This window comes from Podarcis vaucheri, assembly GCF_965113315.1.
Source record: "Podarcis vaucheri genome assembly, chromosome: 4".
In the NCBI taxonomy this organism is placed as follows: Eukaryota; Metazoa; Chordata; class Lepidosauria; order Squamata; family Lacertidae; genus Podarcis; species Podarcis vaucheri.
In genome coordinates, this window is record NC_138762.1 from 52,733,191 (window position 1) to 52,750,707 (window position 17,517).

The 17,517-nt window shown below is 41.8% G+C and overlaps 1 protein-coding gene across 4 annotated transcripts in view; it reads right to left on the bottom strand.

Moving 5' to 3' along the window:
- The window catches only part of APP (amyloid beta precursor protein), a 150,900-nt gene that overhangs the window by 98,369 nt on the left and 35,014 nt on the right, over positions 1-17,517 (bottom strand). For all 4 annotated transcript variants that reach the window (XM_082220730.1, XM_082220732.1, XM_082220731.1 and 1 more), the window contains exon 2: positions 16,488-16,655. In XM_082220730.1, the coding sequence (XP_082076856.1) occupies positions 16,488-16,655 (168 nt within the window). The remainder of the gene's footprint in view (positions 1-16,487; positions 16,656-17,517) is intronic.

The following is a 17,517-nucleotide window of genomic DNA, read 5'->3' on the forward strand; positions in this document are numbered from 1 at the left end:
CTTCATAAATATAGAATTGCTACAAGCAAGCAGTTTTTGCAATAACAGCAGTCACCACTGCTTGAATTCTGAAAATTCAACATCTTCCCTCTCGTATTTCTAAGTCTCCGCCAATGAAGGCTTAGTTAAAAGAACAGTAAATGGAAATAAAACAACCAAACACAAATTCGTAACATCTCAAGGTTTTCGTGGAGCAGACTTATGATTCCTACATATCTGTAATTTGGATTACCAGTGCTTTTTATTGCCCCAATAAATTGGCTGGTAAGCGCAGCTGCAAAGAGGCGGCTTTTTTCAGACACTTCCCAAATGTTAAGAAAATTGCTCATGAAAACATCATCCAGGGCACTTCTTCAAAGACACTCAGATTGGAGAAACTTCAACCAGAGCTTGAAGGGAAAGTTCTCTACAGACAGAAAGGCTTGTAGTTAAAAAGGAGAAAACCACAAGCTCTATTCTGGTGTTCAAATCTCCTCACATGTAAACACAAAGGAGAAGCAAGGCTGTGCGGCCAAACCCCACCCCCTCCAACAGTTTAGAGCCCTCCAGGAAGGTGACAGTGACTGTCTGAAGGAGAGAGCCTCCTCTTCTGGAGGCTTCTCACACAATTAAGAAGACTGCACAGTTAGGGTCCTGTACTTTTTAAGTCCTTCATCAAAGAAATGAGATGCATTTCATGGGCCTGAAGTTTCTTCATATGAGTTCTAGGGACAAGTTCATATATGCAAACTCCTGATCATATACACCAGAACATCAGCTTAAACGGGACCCTGAGACTACACCCAGAGACAGCCTTCAGCAATTTCCAGGGCTGCACTTCAGCTAGCCTGCTTTATCATCTCTACACTGGTTCACACCAATATTTCTCCTTTCAGAAGGGTACCTATTGCTATACTGTGAGGAAATGAGACTTTTGGCGGTCTGAGAACTCAAATGAGCAGGAGTAAGACAGCAAACACCTTGTTCTGATTCTCTTTACCTTGCAGGTTTTCCTCAGAGTGCAACACAAAGATCACAAATTCTGCCTTGTTTAAGAGATGGCCACACACAGGCATTTCCAAGCCTGAGCTCCCTCTCTATGAAAGGTTCCAGAGTCCCAGCTTTGTTTTGTCACTTCCTTCTTAATTTAGAGATTCCATGAGCCCCCTTCATATGCAAATCACTTGAAAGGGGCATCACACAATTACTGGGAAAGCCTCTGTGATGCATCTGCATTGAGAATGCCAGCAGAACATTTCCCCTCCCAGTAATTGCATGAAGGGAGCTATAGTCACTTGGCACTCACTAGTATTCCAGTAGGACAGCACAGAAGTGGGTCCAAATCTATTACGGCTTTATAGAAACCACTGGTGAATTGAAAGAAAGATAAGCACAGCAGAATTGCAAATAATAAGGATGTTGGCAGCTAATCTATCTAACCATAAGTGCTTCTCAGTGGAGGAATTTTAACAGGTACCCCAAATGCTCTCAGCAAATCCTCGCCCAAATGGGGATTGCACAAACCCAGTGTTGACCCTCATCACTCAAACTAGTTTACGTGGCTTTAACAGCAAGTACTGAAAGTGGAAAGGATTTTACTCTAGGTGGTGGTTGGAAGCCCATCTAAAAAGGGCTTATGTAATGAAGAAAGGCTCAAGAGCAGGGGTCAGCAACCTTTTTCAACAATGGGCTTGTCCACTGTCCCTCAGACCATCTAGTGGGCTGGACTATATTTTTATAGGGGGGAAATGAACAAATTCCTATGCCCCACAAAAAACCCACAGATGCATTTTAAATAAAAGGACACATTCTACTCATGTAAAAACACCAGGCAGGCCCCACAAATAACCTAGAGATGCATTTTAAATAAAAGGACACATTCTTCTCATGTAAAAACATGCTGATTCCCGGACCGTCCGTGGGCCGGACTGAGAAGGTGATTGGGCCGCATCTGGCCCACGGGCATTAGGTTGCCTACCTCTGCTCAAGAGTCAACCACATTGCCTATGGCCCAACTTAAGTGGGAGTGATACTCTGGGTAGAGTCAGAGATCTTCAAAACCTCCCCTCTTCACTGTACCAATCAAGAGATCTGAGTACTGTAACTTTATTAGGCACCTGAGCCCCTCACTCTGAGGCCTGATGTCTACATCCATCAGAATGGGAGTAACAGAATGGATTGTATAACATCAGCATAAAGTAAAAGGGGTGGAGTGTGAGTTCTCAGAAAAGCTAGCAGAATAAGGGATGGTTGCTCACAGAGCCTGTACCCAACAAGTCAGATGTTACTGTTTTGATTTAAACCAGCAAACTTTTTAAAAAGACATGGAAGAGTGATAAAAACTGGCATCCTTCACCTGCAGTCTGAAGGGGTATGGAACATGCTGCCAACTCAGGATTCTAACATTTCATTTTGTTGCAAGAAAGTGGGGTGTTCTTTTTTTCCTTTCCCCCCAAAGCACCTCAGCTACTGTGAAATTTGCTTGTTTTGCCTCACAAATGGAATGAATTGCTAAACTGCAAAATAAAAGGAGAGTCTTCGAGTTTTGAAACTAAGATGGAGGTCATAAAAATAAGTACCGTAAGTTAAGCTCTCAAGGTGCCAGTTTTCTATTTCTAATTTAAAGTGGTGGGAATTCTCAGTCCTCCTATGAATTTAAAAGCCACTTCAATCAATTGTTTATTATACAGTCACAGACCAGTTTAAAAAGAACAAAGAATAATAACACAATAATTAAAACATACACATCTAAAATAAAACACAATGCAAATAATAAAAACAAAAAAAAATACAAATTGCAATTAAAATGAGAGTTATAAGCGGCTTTTGCACACATCTATGAAAGGTCCAATTAACCTTGTCTGCAGCCTCAACCATCCTGAGTGAGAACATCTCTGGTTTTGAAAAGCATTTTCACTTTGCTAAGGTCTTTTTGGGCCACAAAAAAGGAAAGAAAGTAAAACCTGGATGACTACTAGAAACATCCGTATGTTACAATGTAAGACAGCTTCAGCTGTTTAAATTCTTTGAATTTTGTTGCACGAAAGGTTACATGAGATTAAAAAATGATTAAAACACAATATTTTTGGAGGCGGGGAGAGGAATTATTAGAAACAAAGTTTCCATGAAAAAAATCCTAACAAAAATGCATTTTAACCTACTATTTCCAGTTTAAAAGGTTACATCAGATTGCCTCCTTCCCTCCTATGTAGACTGCTTCTCTCCCCTCCCCATGTCCTATTTCTCAGGCCTTCATGAGAAAACCACAACCGCTATCTGCTATGTAAAGATTCTCCAACAATATCAGAGGGCCTTATTACATATCACTTCACTTGTACTTGCCCATCGTAATTTAATAAAGTCAACCTTCTATTATAAACAGCAAAATATTCTTACAAAAAAATGCTGATTGACATTTTCCCCCGACGGTCTTCCTGATGAACACATTTTTTTAAAAAAACCATCCTTTTATGTCTTCTTCCATCAAAGCTTAGCAATTAGTTTATGTATCAATCCACACATTGTCTAAACGAAGAATTCCTGAACTAGTTTCAGTGCAGAAATGGCCTCTAGATACTGTTGGGTAATGTATTTTTTACTAGGTCCAATAGAAGAACTATCCTACTTTGAACAAATGTTGCATAATGACAAGAGAAAGCACAGAGTATAAAGAACCCTTCTGTTCTATTTTGTTTCAATGACTAGCCTCCTAATTTCTTCTGACAGGGCATAGAAATAAGGCTTTGTGCAAGTCTACAACAGAAAAGCAGTTTTGAGTTTCTCAACTTAATCAAATACCAGTAGCACAGATCTTGGGAAACAAAGGTTCCCATAAGGCATTTCAACCTAAGTGACATTAGGTCATCACGATCACAGTTTGTAATAAAATAAAATCCCTGTTTACTTAGGGAACAGTCAATGGGATTGGGCTGGCTAAAAGACTCAAACTTTTGGCTTGGCAAATCCCAAAAGCTTTATTGATAAAATCAGCACTGTCTCATCAGCTCTAACAACAGGATACATAGTTCAATGGTTCATGTAGACCGCTAGGAACCATGGCTAGCCATAAGCACAGATGTTGTCCTAACCACAGTTCGAAATTAGAAGGGTGCCAGGCGCACTTTGCGCCTAAAGATTCTCCATTTGCGAGCACCTCCCAAAGTTTGGCCGCCATTTTTGGCGCCTTACTGACACTCAAGGATTACAGAAATGTGTGTGCTTTGAAGTTTAGGTTAAGGATAGACAATATGTTAAGGAGTTTAACAATACAGAGTAGTGTTTTGAAAACTGGTATGGTACCAATATTTTTATTAAACATGCAAATTAAACATGCATTAACAATTTCTGCTAAAAATGTGATATTAACAATGTGTCAATTAAGAAGAGGAGTTTGGATTTGATATCCCATTTTATCACTCCCCTCCAGGAGTCTCAAAGCGGCTAACAGTCTCCTTTCCCTTCCTCCCCCACAACAAACACTCTGTGAGGTGAGTGGGGCTGAGAGACTTCAAAGAAGTATGACTAGCCCAAGGTCACCCAGCAGCTGCATGTGGAGGAGCGGAGACACGAACCCGGTTCCCCAGATTACAAGCCTACTGCTCTTAACCACCACACAACACTGGCTCTCTTATGTGAATTGCTTATCAAAATGATAGTATTAGTTCATGCTTATCAAAATAATAAATAAAAAGTGTTGCCACACATCCCCAGTGGCGACTAGACATTCTGTTTTGGCCCCCACAACCCATGTCCCACAAGCCATTTGGCTCCTAGCTTTTCTATCCCAGTTTCTAACACTGACTCACAACACTTGACATGTCCCCATCCCCGTCCCCCCGCTCTGCTTTTAAAGACCGGGGTGAAACCAAGCAGGTGTGCAGTTCTTGTCCCAAGTGGGAAGCCAGTGCTTACAAGTGAGCACTCCTATGGAAAGGAGGGCGTGTCCTTGGTGATGGGACCAAAACCCAACCCTCCGACTCCTGCTCCAACAAAGACTCAGCCAACTCCCACCAACTGGACAGCTGCCTCTAGGGCCAGGAACTTCATTCTCTGGGAGTGGAGAAGAGACTGACTGAACTAACTCTGAGTAACAACAGGCACTCGCCATGTTACAACAGCTGCAACGCAGTGCTGGGCTGGGTGCCAGGTGTTGTGGCACAGCAGCTTCCTGGCTCCTAACAGCACCTGCACCATGACATGCTGGATAGACATGCTGGGAGAGGAGATACATGGTGGCTAGAGCATGGCAGGGGCATTGTTTCAGTAAAAGGTAAAGCTAAAGGACCCCTGGATGATTGGGTCCAGTCAAAGGCGACTGGGGTTGCAGCACTCATCTCGCTTTCAGGTCAAGGGAGCTGACGTTTGTCTGCAGACAGCTTTCCAGGTCATGAATAAACAGCCTCTAGCACAATGGAACACAGTGCTGAGTAACAGAGCGCACGGAAACACTGTTTACCTTCCCGCCCTTCCAGTTGGGAGCTGTAGTTCAGCAACACCTGGTGGGTCAAAAATTCCCATTCCTCATTCCCAACCTAAACAAATCAAAGCAAAATGTTTTACACTCTCTCTCTCTCTCCATATATACCTTTTCCCTTCACTGATACATCATCAGCACAAAGAAGCAAGAATGTGAGCAAGTTTTAACGTTGCTTTTAAATTACATTTAGTAATTTAGTCTAACCACAAGGAATCATAAACTGCTTTTGATCCCTGAGTCCAAACTATCATGAAGAACAATTATATATTTTGAACTTTTTAAAAAAATTATTCATCTGCTATTCCAAAACCTAGACTGTTTTCTACTCTATCACTAAAAGAAGAAAGAAGCAACAAAGACTTTAAATGGAAATGAAATCAAGGTACCCAACAGATTCAAAACTTGCTATGTTTTTTGTGGGGGTTTTGCAAGCACAGTCTTGGAATCAGCTCTGCGAAATGTATAAAGTTTTATTGATACAGGCATTTCCTAACTTGAGATTGCCTCAGCCACTTGATATCATGATAACTTCCTTTAGGCCTTTACGGAAACATTCTCTCTCTCTCTCTCTCTCTCTCTCTCTCTCTCTCTCAACTTCCCTCTCTTGCCAGTCTGGAACACAGCTGTTCAATTAATCAGTCTGTTTATTTGAGGATGCCAGCCCTCAGAAAGCAGGAAAATTGGGATCTTTTCCTTCTAACTCCATATGCAATTTTACTTTAAACTCCTCCTAAGCACAATCATATGCACCGCTTTCTATTAATATGTTAACCACATGAACATTTTCTCACTTTCTTGTTTTCATAAAAATAAATTGCTCATCTAATAATGGGGGGAAAGAAAATTATTTACAAGAAACAAATAACCTTCCATTTTTTCCTTCACTTTTACTTCCTAATACACTTTATGCATTTACTAAGTCTTAACACCCTGTCTCCCAATCAGAATTTGATTACCCCACGGCTGACTCTGCACATAATGTTAAACCGTAGTTTAATACTATGTGCACAGTTCTTAAACACACGTGTTCCCCCTCTCCCCGGCAGAATATATCTGAGCTCAGACTAACGATGGCTAATGTGAACTATAGTTCTTCATGGTAGGAGTGGCTAACCTTTTTCTTATACAGGGACACACTGATCCATGGTCAACCCTCATGTCTAAGTGGGTGTGACCATTAAAAAAAAAAAGAAATAAGGAGAACATTTTAAAGGTTTGGGTGGAAGGTTGTCACAAAACACCTTGTGGCATCACAACCTATTGGGCCAACAGGAAAGGCCAATAAATAAAAAATTATTTAGTAATATGATGGTAGTTTTGAAGGCCACAGGGTATGTGTGTGTGTAGCATAACAGGATGCATATGAAAATAGTCGGGGGGGGGGGAAGACATTTTTTGAAAAGGAAGAAAATTGGGCCACACCTGGTTAAAAGAAATAAGCCAGCATCAGAAACCATGGTATGAAGTTAGCCTGTTCCCCTAAACCACAGTTTGCAAACAAATAACACTTAACAAACAGATTGGATTAATTACTTAAACTACTTAATTGCATTGTAGATTTTATTTTAATTACCATTCATAAATAAAAACATTGTAATATCTAAAAATATTATACTGGGATGTTGATGTATCTCTAGCTGAGAAGAGGAAACCTATCTCAGGAATATGGAATCTGCAGCCTCCAGATATTATTGGATTACAATTCCCACCATCCCTGCCTATTGGCCATACTGGCTGGGGCTCATGGAAATTCTGCAACACATGTATGACTGCAGGTTCCCCATCTATGTCCTATTCCTGGAGAGGGAGAAGAATTAAAATGCATGCAAAACCTTCTATCAGTGAAAACAATTTCTTTAAAATAATAAAGATCACTAGGATCTATGGGTGCAAGATGCTGACTACCACCTCAGCAGTGAAGACGCCCTTGAAATACCTAGAGGGGATGGATGAAATTAAATTGGGACCCATAACTGAGTCGTGTGCCAGTGGTTCCTCACTTCCGCTGTAATGCCCGATACGATAACTTAAAATGGACATTTTTGCCAATATAATTCATGCATTCAAATATATGTGCTTGTATATATAATTTTCATGCAGTTTCACATACTTACTTTCTCTCCTACTTTTTCTCTACATTTCTGCTATATTTACATTTCCCCCAGATATTTATTGCAATCTATGCATTATATCCTTTGTGTGAATAGACATATTCTGTGTAGTATTCAAGATGTACAGTCGGGTTAAGTACTTAATTCGTTCCGGAGGTCTGTTCTTAACCTCAAACTGTTCTTAACCTGAAGCACCACTTTAGCTAATGGGGCCTCCTGCTGCCACAGCTGCACGATTTCTGTTCTCATCCTGAAGCAAAGTTCTTAACCTGAGGTAATATTTCTGGGTTAGCGGAGTCTGTAACCTGAAGCGTATGTAACCCGAGGAACCACTGTATTTAGCCTAAAAACAAACAAACCTCAAAGCACATACTATTGATATATCAAGTTAGAAGTTAGTGAAATTAAAATATCCCTCTCCTAAATGACATGTTTGGTAGATCTTCATCTAAAGAGAGAACAGCCACTTGATAATTCAACAGCTGTTCCAAAATCACCATTTTATACAATGACCTACTTTATGTCAATGTTCCCCTCTGGGCCTTGTGTGAGCTGTCACAACTGCACAAGCCTGGGAGCTCTTTTTTTAAAATCATCATCATCATCATCATCATCATCATCATCATCTAATTAATTTATGCATTCCTGGTTTTACTACAGAAGTTGCCAAAGGCAATTCACTAATCTAAGAAGTTGGATTCAGTTTAAAGTATCACCTAGGCAACAGAAACAGCTGTGATTTTCCCTGCTTCTGAAACCTACTTTAGGGTCTAACATCAAAAAATATGAAGCTTCAAGATGTAGCAACACTCAGACTTTGAAATGGTGATCCAAATAATTAAAAAATGCATTGATAAATTCAAAACCAAGGCTATATTCTGTATTTGTCTTCTATTGCAAATAACCTAATATGAATTGCACAGAGTTATGCAGCCTGGCAAGAGAAAATCATAGGCAAAGTGGGCCAAAACAGCAGGGGAGCTGTCCAGCCAAAGAATGCAACAAAAGAGGATGGGCATAAAAAGATGTTGCACCAGCAGCCACTAAGCAGAAACTGAATGGTTTTACAGTCGGACCTACTAACCCACACCCTTCCAAGGGCATAGCTTTGTCATGATCCATAACATCTATTACCTCTTATCTCTTCCATGCTGCCAAATTGACTGTCTCTCTGTTAGTGGGGCAGGAGAGCTGAAAATTTATTTCACATCTGGCAAGCAATGTGCCCCTTTGGTTTCAGATAGTACACAGGTAGATAAGTCTAAAAAGCCTGGTACACACATTTTTTAAGTCCTCTAGCAGCTATGCTGGCTCATTTACGAGAAGTAATGTATTGTTAACTCTGGAAGTGTATACTTGATTCTGACCAAACTAAGCCTCCTAGGACTGGATTTGATCCTGGGTCCATAATTGTCTCTGGTCCTGGTGGAGGATGGTGAAGAGTCCAGAGTTGTGTAGAAGTTGGTGGATAATACATCCCCTAATTCTGCAACCTCCCACCAAAAGGGAGACTCTGCCTTCTAGAGTTGCAACCTCAGGCTATCCCTCAGGGTTTGACAACACCCTCTGGTCCCATTCTCTGCTAAGGCCAGTGCTGGGGGTTAAACACATCTGGGTCACAATATTTGGGTTTAACCACACACATCTGTATGGGACCCAGCATGTGACCAGACCCTAATCCAGATAAGACATATTCACATGTGTCCTGTCCTTCCTTGAAGAGCTCAGGATGGTGTGAATGATTCCTTGTTTTGTTTTAATTCACACAATCCTGTGAGATAGATTAATAGTAATTTTATTATTTATACCCGCCCGTCTGGCTGGGTTTCCCCACCCACACTGGGCAGCTTAAAGTACATATAAAAACAAAGTAAACATAGATTGAGAAATAGTAACTGGCCCAAGGTCACCCCAAGAGTGTCACTGCTGAGTGGCAATTTGAATTCATATCTCCAGCCACTGCGTTATACTGGTTCCCAGGCCATGCCTGATCTTCTCCTAACTGTTCACCTTGCCTTGAGTTCTTGTTCTGTGCTGCCCAGTCAGCATTCCCTGCCACTCAGTTTCCGCTTCTTTCCACAAAGGTTTTGGTCTTGACCCCAGTTTTTACTGGACTCAGATAACTGACGTGGCTGCAAACCTCAGTTACTTCTGATTTTGTCACCTTGACTGGGCTACTTACTCAGTTCCCAACTCATATTTGCAACCAACTCTGACTTAGTATACAACTTTCTCTAGATCTCCTCCAACAATCCATCCAAACCCAGAGACTCACTCTTGCAGTTCCCCTGTACTGATCTGTATAAGGCAAAGCATTAACACAGGACATGCAAGACTGCTTCAACAACTCTTAGGATCCATTCCAAGAAACTGCAGGCTGTGCAGTCAGACAGAACGGCCTGAGGGCAAACAGTCACTGTGGACAGTCACTTAATCCATGAGCTGTCGTTTTACCACAACCTCTCAAAATCTCAAGTTGTGTTTTAATCCAAACTGTGAAGAGTCTGGAATCCCTGAAGCAATTAAGTGTTGCTGTCATATTCATTAACAGTTTGCTCAGAGTCCCAGTCTTGATGGGAAATATGTTGACGTTCATGGTTAACATCAACTTGACATTCTGTCTTAATTTCAGCTCTTAAACACTGCTCAAAGATTTCTAAACACATGTACCGCATTAAGAATGTGCATTTGGAATCACACATTCTGACAACTGACCTCTAAAGTATAAACCCATTTATAAGCTCATTTATCTTAGGCATGCCGGAGGTAGTTCTTTGGATTCTGACCCACATTTTGGAGAAGTAATGGTTTAGAGAGTAACTGGTTTAATCTCAATGAGCCAGGAGGAAGAAATAAGTTTTAAGATTATACAGTATTAAGGTTTTTTAATTTACAGGGCAGCAGCTGAAATGCTTTAAGCATCTATGCACCGATGCAACTTGATTACTAATATCAGAAAAGCGGTGATATAAGTCACTACCCTTCTACATGTTTTGCTTCCTTAACAGAACAGGATGCCTCAGGGTGCACAAGCTATAACGATTACATATTCCAATCAACTAAACATCACACGGGAGTATTCCATGGTTCAGACAGTGCTTTATTAACCCACAATGTGTGTCGGAAAGTCCTAAACTATGGTTTCACTGTATACAAATGAGTCTCAAGCTAACAAGCTTCCAACTAGACAAAATTTTATATATATATATATATATATATATATATATATATATATATATATATATATATATAAAATTCACTTTACAGGAGTTTGTTACTGCCTAGCTGCTTCTATATTCACCAACTTCTATATTCCTCACAAGAAGTGACATCCTGCTAGGGCTGAGAAAGACCTCTGTCTGAAATTCCAGTCAGTAGACAGTACAGAGCTAGCAATGGTCTGGCTCAGTATAAAGGCCTAGCAGCACAAATAAATACAGAATGTGTTCATATGAGCACAATACAATCAGCTTGGGGCATGACTTATTCTCAGCTGGGATTGTTGATGAATAAGCACAGCAAGACCAATTGTGTAGATCACACACCTAAGGAGGGGAAATTACTCTCTTTAGTAATGTAGGCATTCTAAGGATTTGTCAAGACCCTGATTCCACAGCCCTTAATTTGCTATAATCAATTTCAATTCTGTGGCTTCACTTTGCTTAGAAGTATGGCAAGTTTCAGGTGTGAGGTTGAAATGCTCTTCCACTGGATTCTCCATGCATTTGTACTCTGCCTAGTGCTGGGAAACACTCGCTGCTATGCCTTGCATTGCTTGATTTTTTGACCTCACCTAATACATATGTATGTATTTGTAATACATTTTCTCCTTCTCACTATGCTCAGGGCATTTATATGCCTCCAATTGCTTTAAATGTGAAATGTGTTATGGCAAATGAAAGCTGATGCCATTAGTGCTTTGTTAGTCTTCAAGCGCTCCAAAACACTCTGCTGCAATTGCTGCAACAGACTTTGTGGCTACCCCCTGGTATATTTCACCCTACCCACCCCCCTGAACTTAATCAGAGGTACTTCTGAGCAAGTCTGTCCATTTTTATTGGGCGATGTCTAACTATGCTATACTCAGAGCACACCGATTTCAGTGGCTTTACTCTAAGTACAATATCTGCCACAAATTGTTTATAGCTGATGGACATCTACCATACAGTGGTACCTCTGGTTACATACTTAATTCATTCCAGAGGTCCGTTCTTAACCTGAAACTGTTCTTAACCTGAAGTGCCACTTTAGCTAATGGGGCCTCCTGCTGCTGCCATGCCGTCGCCGCATGATTTCTGTTCTCATCCTGAAGCAAAGTTCTTAACCCGAGGTATTATTTCTGGGTTAGTGGAGTCTGTAATCTGAAGCGTATGTAACCCGAGGTACCACTGTACAGTGGCATAGCGTGGGTGGTGCAGGGGGGGGCCAGCCGCACCGGGCACAACATCTGGGGGGGGGCGCGCTCACACTCTCAGCTCTCTGCCCCTACCTGGCTCACTCACTCTCTCTCACTGCAGTGCTGGCTGTGCGAATCCGATCCGAGCCGCCGGGTCACCGCCCACTGTGGGGGGGTGCCAGGCGTGCGGTGCGGAGAGAGAGCGAGGGACTATCTGGGGGAGGGACAGTGCAGCGGCCGCCCAGCGCAGCGCTGAGCGCGGGAGAGAACCACACCAGACCAGACCAGGCAGCAGCAAGAAGAAGCTGGCAGCAGTGGCAGGTTAGGGGGCGCAAATTACTTGCCTTGCCCCGGGTGCTGACAACCCACGCTATGCCACTGCCACTGTATATTGGTTCATCTGTCCATCTGCTTGTTCTCTATACTGTTTGGGGATCAGAAAAGTAGCACATACCTTTCTTGCTGCTAGTGCACATGAACCGAACCTACCCTACAGGAAACAAACCTGTCTACACAGGCCAGCAATCATCTAATTAAAAAATTGTCTGTTTGACCTAGAAAATTCAGAAATGAAAAAAAAAATCTATTCCCAAGCGACTTACAAAAATACAGAATATAGAGCATAATGTCTTCAATCTGTTCTGATCTGCACACAGAGAGATGGTTAAAAAAAAACCATTACCAGCCAGGAATTTCATGTTTGGAGACAGAGGCCACAATCCTGTGCCCATTCAGCTGGGCGTACACGCCACTAAACTTAATGATGCTTACTTTTTAGTAAACACATCTAAGATTCCACTGTTACTTGGTCTATTAACAGCACAATCCTAACCATACCTATTCAGAAGCAAATTCTATGGATTTCAATGGCGTTAACTCCTAGCAGGGTTAGAATTGCAGTTTTGGGTATGCGGAGCTGTACATACTGAGGCCCCCAGAGCCATATGAGTCGATCTTCTCCAACAACATTTGTGTGGGCAAGGTATAGATGCTCTGGAAACAATCACTACCTGCCTGTCTGGCCAATCTTTCATTTATATTAGCAGCAGTCATCCGTGTCATAGAAAGGAGATGAGACTTGGTGAGAAATTATTGTGACTGAGGTGAGGAGGGATGATTTTGTTTGTTAATACAAAGTTGGGGGCGGGAGATACATTTTATGCCTACAGTTACTCATCTGCTTTGACGCTATCACGCTCCCTGCTAACAGGAAATTTGAAAACTTGCACAAATGTCCCCATCTCTGATCTGCAGCACAGTCCTGCTAGCTAGATAATAATTGGCAGAATGAAAAGGACAAAACTGGGACAGGATATAACATTCCTCCCTCCCGCTACTTTCCAGAATACAAAGCATGTATGATGTGCGTCAAGCAATGAACAAGAAGACATAGGTTGCCTTAATGTTCCTGTTTGTTGGTATCAGTGTGGTTTTTTTGATGTCATTTAGGCTCCCGGCTTCCTATTCCTATCAGTAGAAGCACCCATCAGTTCCCATGTTCAATCAGCTGTCTCCAATTACATACAAAATAAACAGCAAATAATACGCCATGTGCTGTGTTTCAGTAAATGGAGCGGTGGTCTAAGAAACTGAGCCTCTTGGAAGGTCAGCCGTTCGAATCCCCGCAATGGAGTGAGCTCCTGTTGCTCTGTCCCAGCTCCTGCCAACCTAGCAGTTCGAAAGCACGCCAGTGCAAGTACCGTATATACTCGAGTATAAGCCGACTTTTCCAGCACATTTTGTATGCTGAAAAAGCCCCCCTCGGCAGCCCTTGTGGGCTGCTTGTTCTTCCTCCGCCACTGCCGCCACAAGCCTCTGGTGTGGTGAACCGGCTTATACTCAAGTCAATACGTTTTCCCAGTTTTTTGTGGTAAAATGAGGTGCCTCGGCTTATATTCGGGTCGGCTTATACTCGAGTATATACGGCAGATAAATAGGCAGCGGGAAGATAAATGGCGTTTCCGTGTGCTCTGGCTTCCGTCATGGTGTTCCTTTGTGCCAGAAGCGGTTTAGTCATGCTGGCCACATGACTTGGAAAGCTGTCTGTGGACAAACACCGGCTCCCTCAGCCTGAAAGCGAGATGAGCACCGCACCCCATAATCGCCTTTGGCTGGACTTAACCGTCCAGGGGTCCTTTACCTTTACTTCAAATGTAGTTTGACTTTTTAGGGGACTATGCACAGAGACAGAGCCCTCCCCTCAATCACTGCAGCTGGTCCAGAAGCTGCCTATGGTGCAGGATGGAGCATGTTATCACGCACATCTGGCACATCTCTTAAATGAGCTGCAGAGCTACCAGTGAGCTTCCAGGCCAGGCTTAAAGTTCTTAAACAGATTTACAAAAGCCTTAAATCAAGGACGGGGAGCCTCAGACCCAGGGGCAGCAGCAGGGCTAGAGGAGGAGTGAATGCTTGGCTTAGTATTGTGTGCAAACCAGGTCACTGGCTTTGTGATTCTTAAATGAAAAGATATATATATATATATATATATATATATATATATATATATATATATGCGCGTGCGCACACACGCGCACACACACACATATAATTTTTTTTAAGTATGGTTCCATAATCTGGAACTTCATTTTAAACATATTTATGATTTTCACACCTTTGGACTACAGAAACATATGAGCAAGACACAAATTAAGACATAGTTGCCTCTTCCATCTGCAGCAGGCATAGGGAATCTGTGGCTATCCAAATGATGGTGGGCTACAGTGCCAACCATTTTTATGTATAAAAATACTTATAAACCAAAATTTAATTTTAAAAAGTATGTATCATATATACAACAAAAACTATTTTCTTCTTCTTTAACTGTCTGAAAAGGTTGCTGAGAGTTGCTAGCTGACCCTATTCCCCTCCCAAAGGTACAATTCCCATAGTATACTATCAACCAATCCTTCTTCACAGGGAACTTTGGGAATTGTAGTTGTGAACGGAATAGGGGGCCTCTAACAACTCTCAGCACCTTTATCTAACTACAGCTCTGAGAATTCGGCCGGGATGTGGGGGAGCCATGACTATTTGAAGAGGTTTAGTGCCTTAAAGTTCTAGTGTGAATGTGGCCCTCTGGGATGTAAAAACTGTTATAGCTACTATCCATTTCTTAGCATCAGAAATTCTCACAACATTGTTCATAATTCATTGTTTGGCTGCTGTAGACAAATTGCCCACCACATTGCCATTCACTCCTGCTGAGAATTGCTTGTAGCTGAATTTAGGAGATGTACCTTTTCTTACTTAAGCCTACGTTAAGAATGCATGATTCCAGTTCCCCATGGACAGAGGCAGCAAAGACCAGAAAAAGAAGTGGATTTCCTAGGGCTTTCTAATCATTACTGCCACAAACTTGTCTGACACATATACACACTATGCTTTTGCACTGTGCCAACTAAATGTAATGCAAATGTAATGCTACTGCCATGAATTTAAAACCTTAGTTTTTTGTGTTGTACTCATACGGCTATAAGGCCACAATGTGGTTAAAACTGAGAAGTCTTGGGGGATTATGCTTGTGGATTTCATTAAAGTCCCCCTTACCTATCATCTCATAACTTGAGCATGGTTTTTGCCTCCCCCCCCCCTTGTGCTCACTTCTGCCCATTCAAAAGAAAGCATCAGATGATTGGTTATGTTATCATAATTTGCACATAGGTTCTCAACCCCATTGGTTTCTTACCATTACTTTTAAGAAAGGTTCTATTTAGAAATCTGCAAACTTTTTACACAATTTCATAAACATAGAAAAGAAACAACAAAAACAACAACACAGGGCATGAAGGAGGTTGGCTGTGAAGTACAAAAAAAGATGAGGCTTAAAACAATGACTTGGGGGGAAATCACTCATTTCCAAAATTCAATTACAAACCAAAATGGCTATTAATACTTATACTGGGACATCACAGTCCTTCGTATGAAAACTAAGTGTCAAATCCATCCTTTGTTGCTTCACTGCCACAACCAAATTATCAACCACCTGGGCTCTAACAGAATACAGAATCACAGAATTGGAGAGTTGGAAGGGACCCTGAGGGAAATCTAGTCCAACCCCCTGCAATGCAGGAACATATGGATGATAAACCATTATTTTTCTTGGCCTGCTTTGCAAGGCAAAGATGCTGTAGAAAACCAACACAAAGCTCTTTGTAATGGAGAAAACAACAAACTAGGACTTGACACTGTGTCCTGTTATGACATGAGGAGCAACTTATCTCCATCTCTCCATGTTCCTTCGACGTGAGCTAGGGTCTTGATTAAACAAGCACACTCCTTATCCTGAGGAGAGCTGTGCAAACTATTAGCCTGAACAGACTGAATGCCTTTTGTTAGCTTTCGGCAGAACTCACTGGCCACAACTTGAAAGCTAGAGAAATGTTCATTAAATTGAACAAAAGGACAAGACAATCCAGAGGATTGGGAGGGGGGAGAGTAGATGACAGAAGATTCCACTTTGAAGCTGAAAGATTTGCATTCTTGGTGGTTGTATAAAACTATTTATGTTCAGGCAGAAACTTACATGCTGACAGTACTGCAAAATCCCTTCTTTTGTCGCAATGCAGCTCTTGGTTCCAGAAGGGTCAGATTCCCATTTTCCATTCTGAACATTCATATGCATATTCAGCTTGCCACAGAACATGGCCACTTGGGGCTCCGCCAACAGGCCAGCATTTCCATCAGTAGGCACCTAGAACAGAAAAGGCAGACAGTATTACTTCATTATTGAAACCACAACAACCTAAAGTAACAAACCTCTCTATGTGTGCGTGCGTGTGCACAGACATGCACACTTAAGAGAACCTGCAAAAGTTCAAAAAGCGTAAAACAAATCATCACTTCACACATTAAGGCTGGCAAAACATGCATTTCAGATTTACTCAGCTTGGGCTACAGCTGTTGTCAACAGGCCTTTTGTGACATGGCAACTAGAGAAAGCATGGATCTGGCTGTGCACCCACCCATACATATGCATATGGCAGTCACCCAGAGATTTCTGAAGGCAAACAGCTGACTCTGGTGTCATAGGGACAAACACAGAAAGAGTACCTGGGAAGGTGCTATCAGTATCTTAGCAGTTACAATACTATAGGGAAGGGTCTCACCTACAGCCAGTTGTTTCCTAGCCAAAGACAGTATTACTCCTCTCCAAGAGCCATTTGTCATGCTGGCTGACACTGAGCAAAAGGTTTACCTGCGTCTTCACATAGCAATGGGAGGGAGATGCCCCCTCTTTTTTCACCGGGAATTCCCAAATGCACAGATAGTTTTTTCCAGATACAGCAGCTAATGTTTTGGCCTGCACTTTGAAACCAAAGTGTAGGTAGAATACGCTGAATATGCAAAAGCGTCTTGGAAGCCTAGGAGCTTAGTGACCTTGAAATGTACTGCTAGCAGAATTTGTGCTCATTATTCAGGGTTGGAAAGGAAAAACTCACAGGCTTTCAGCATCTGAACACATCTGAATGTTTTCTCAAATGCAATGCAATACATGTTCTACAACCTTTATATATTTGGCATAAAGGGAAGAGCCATAGCTCAGTGGTAGAGCA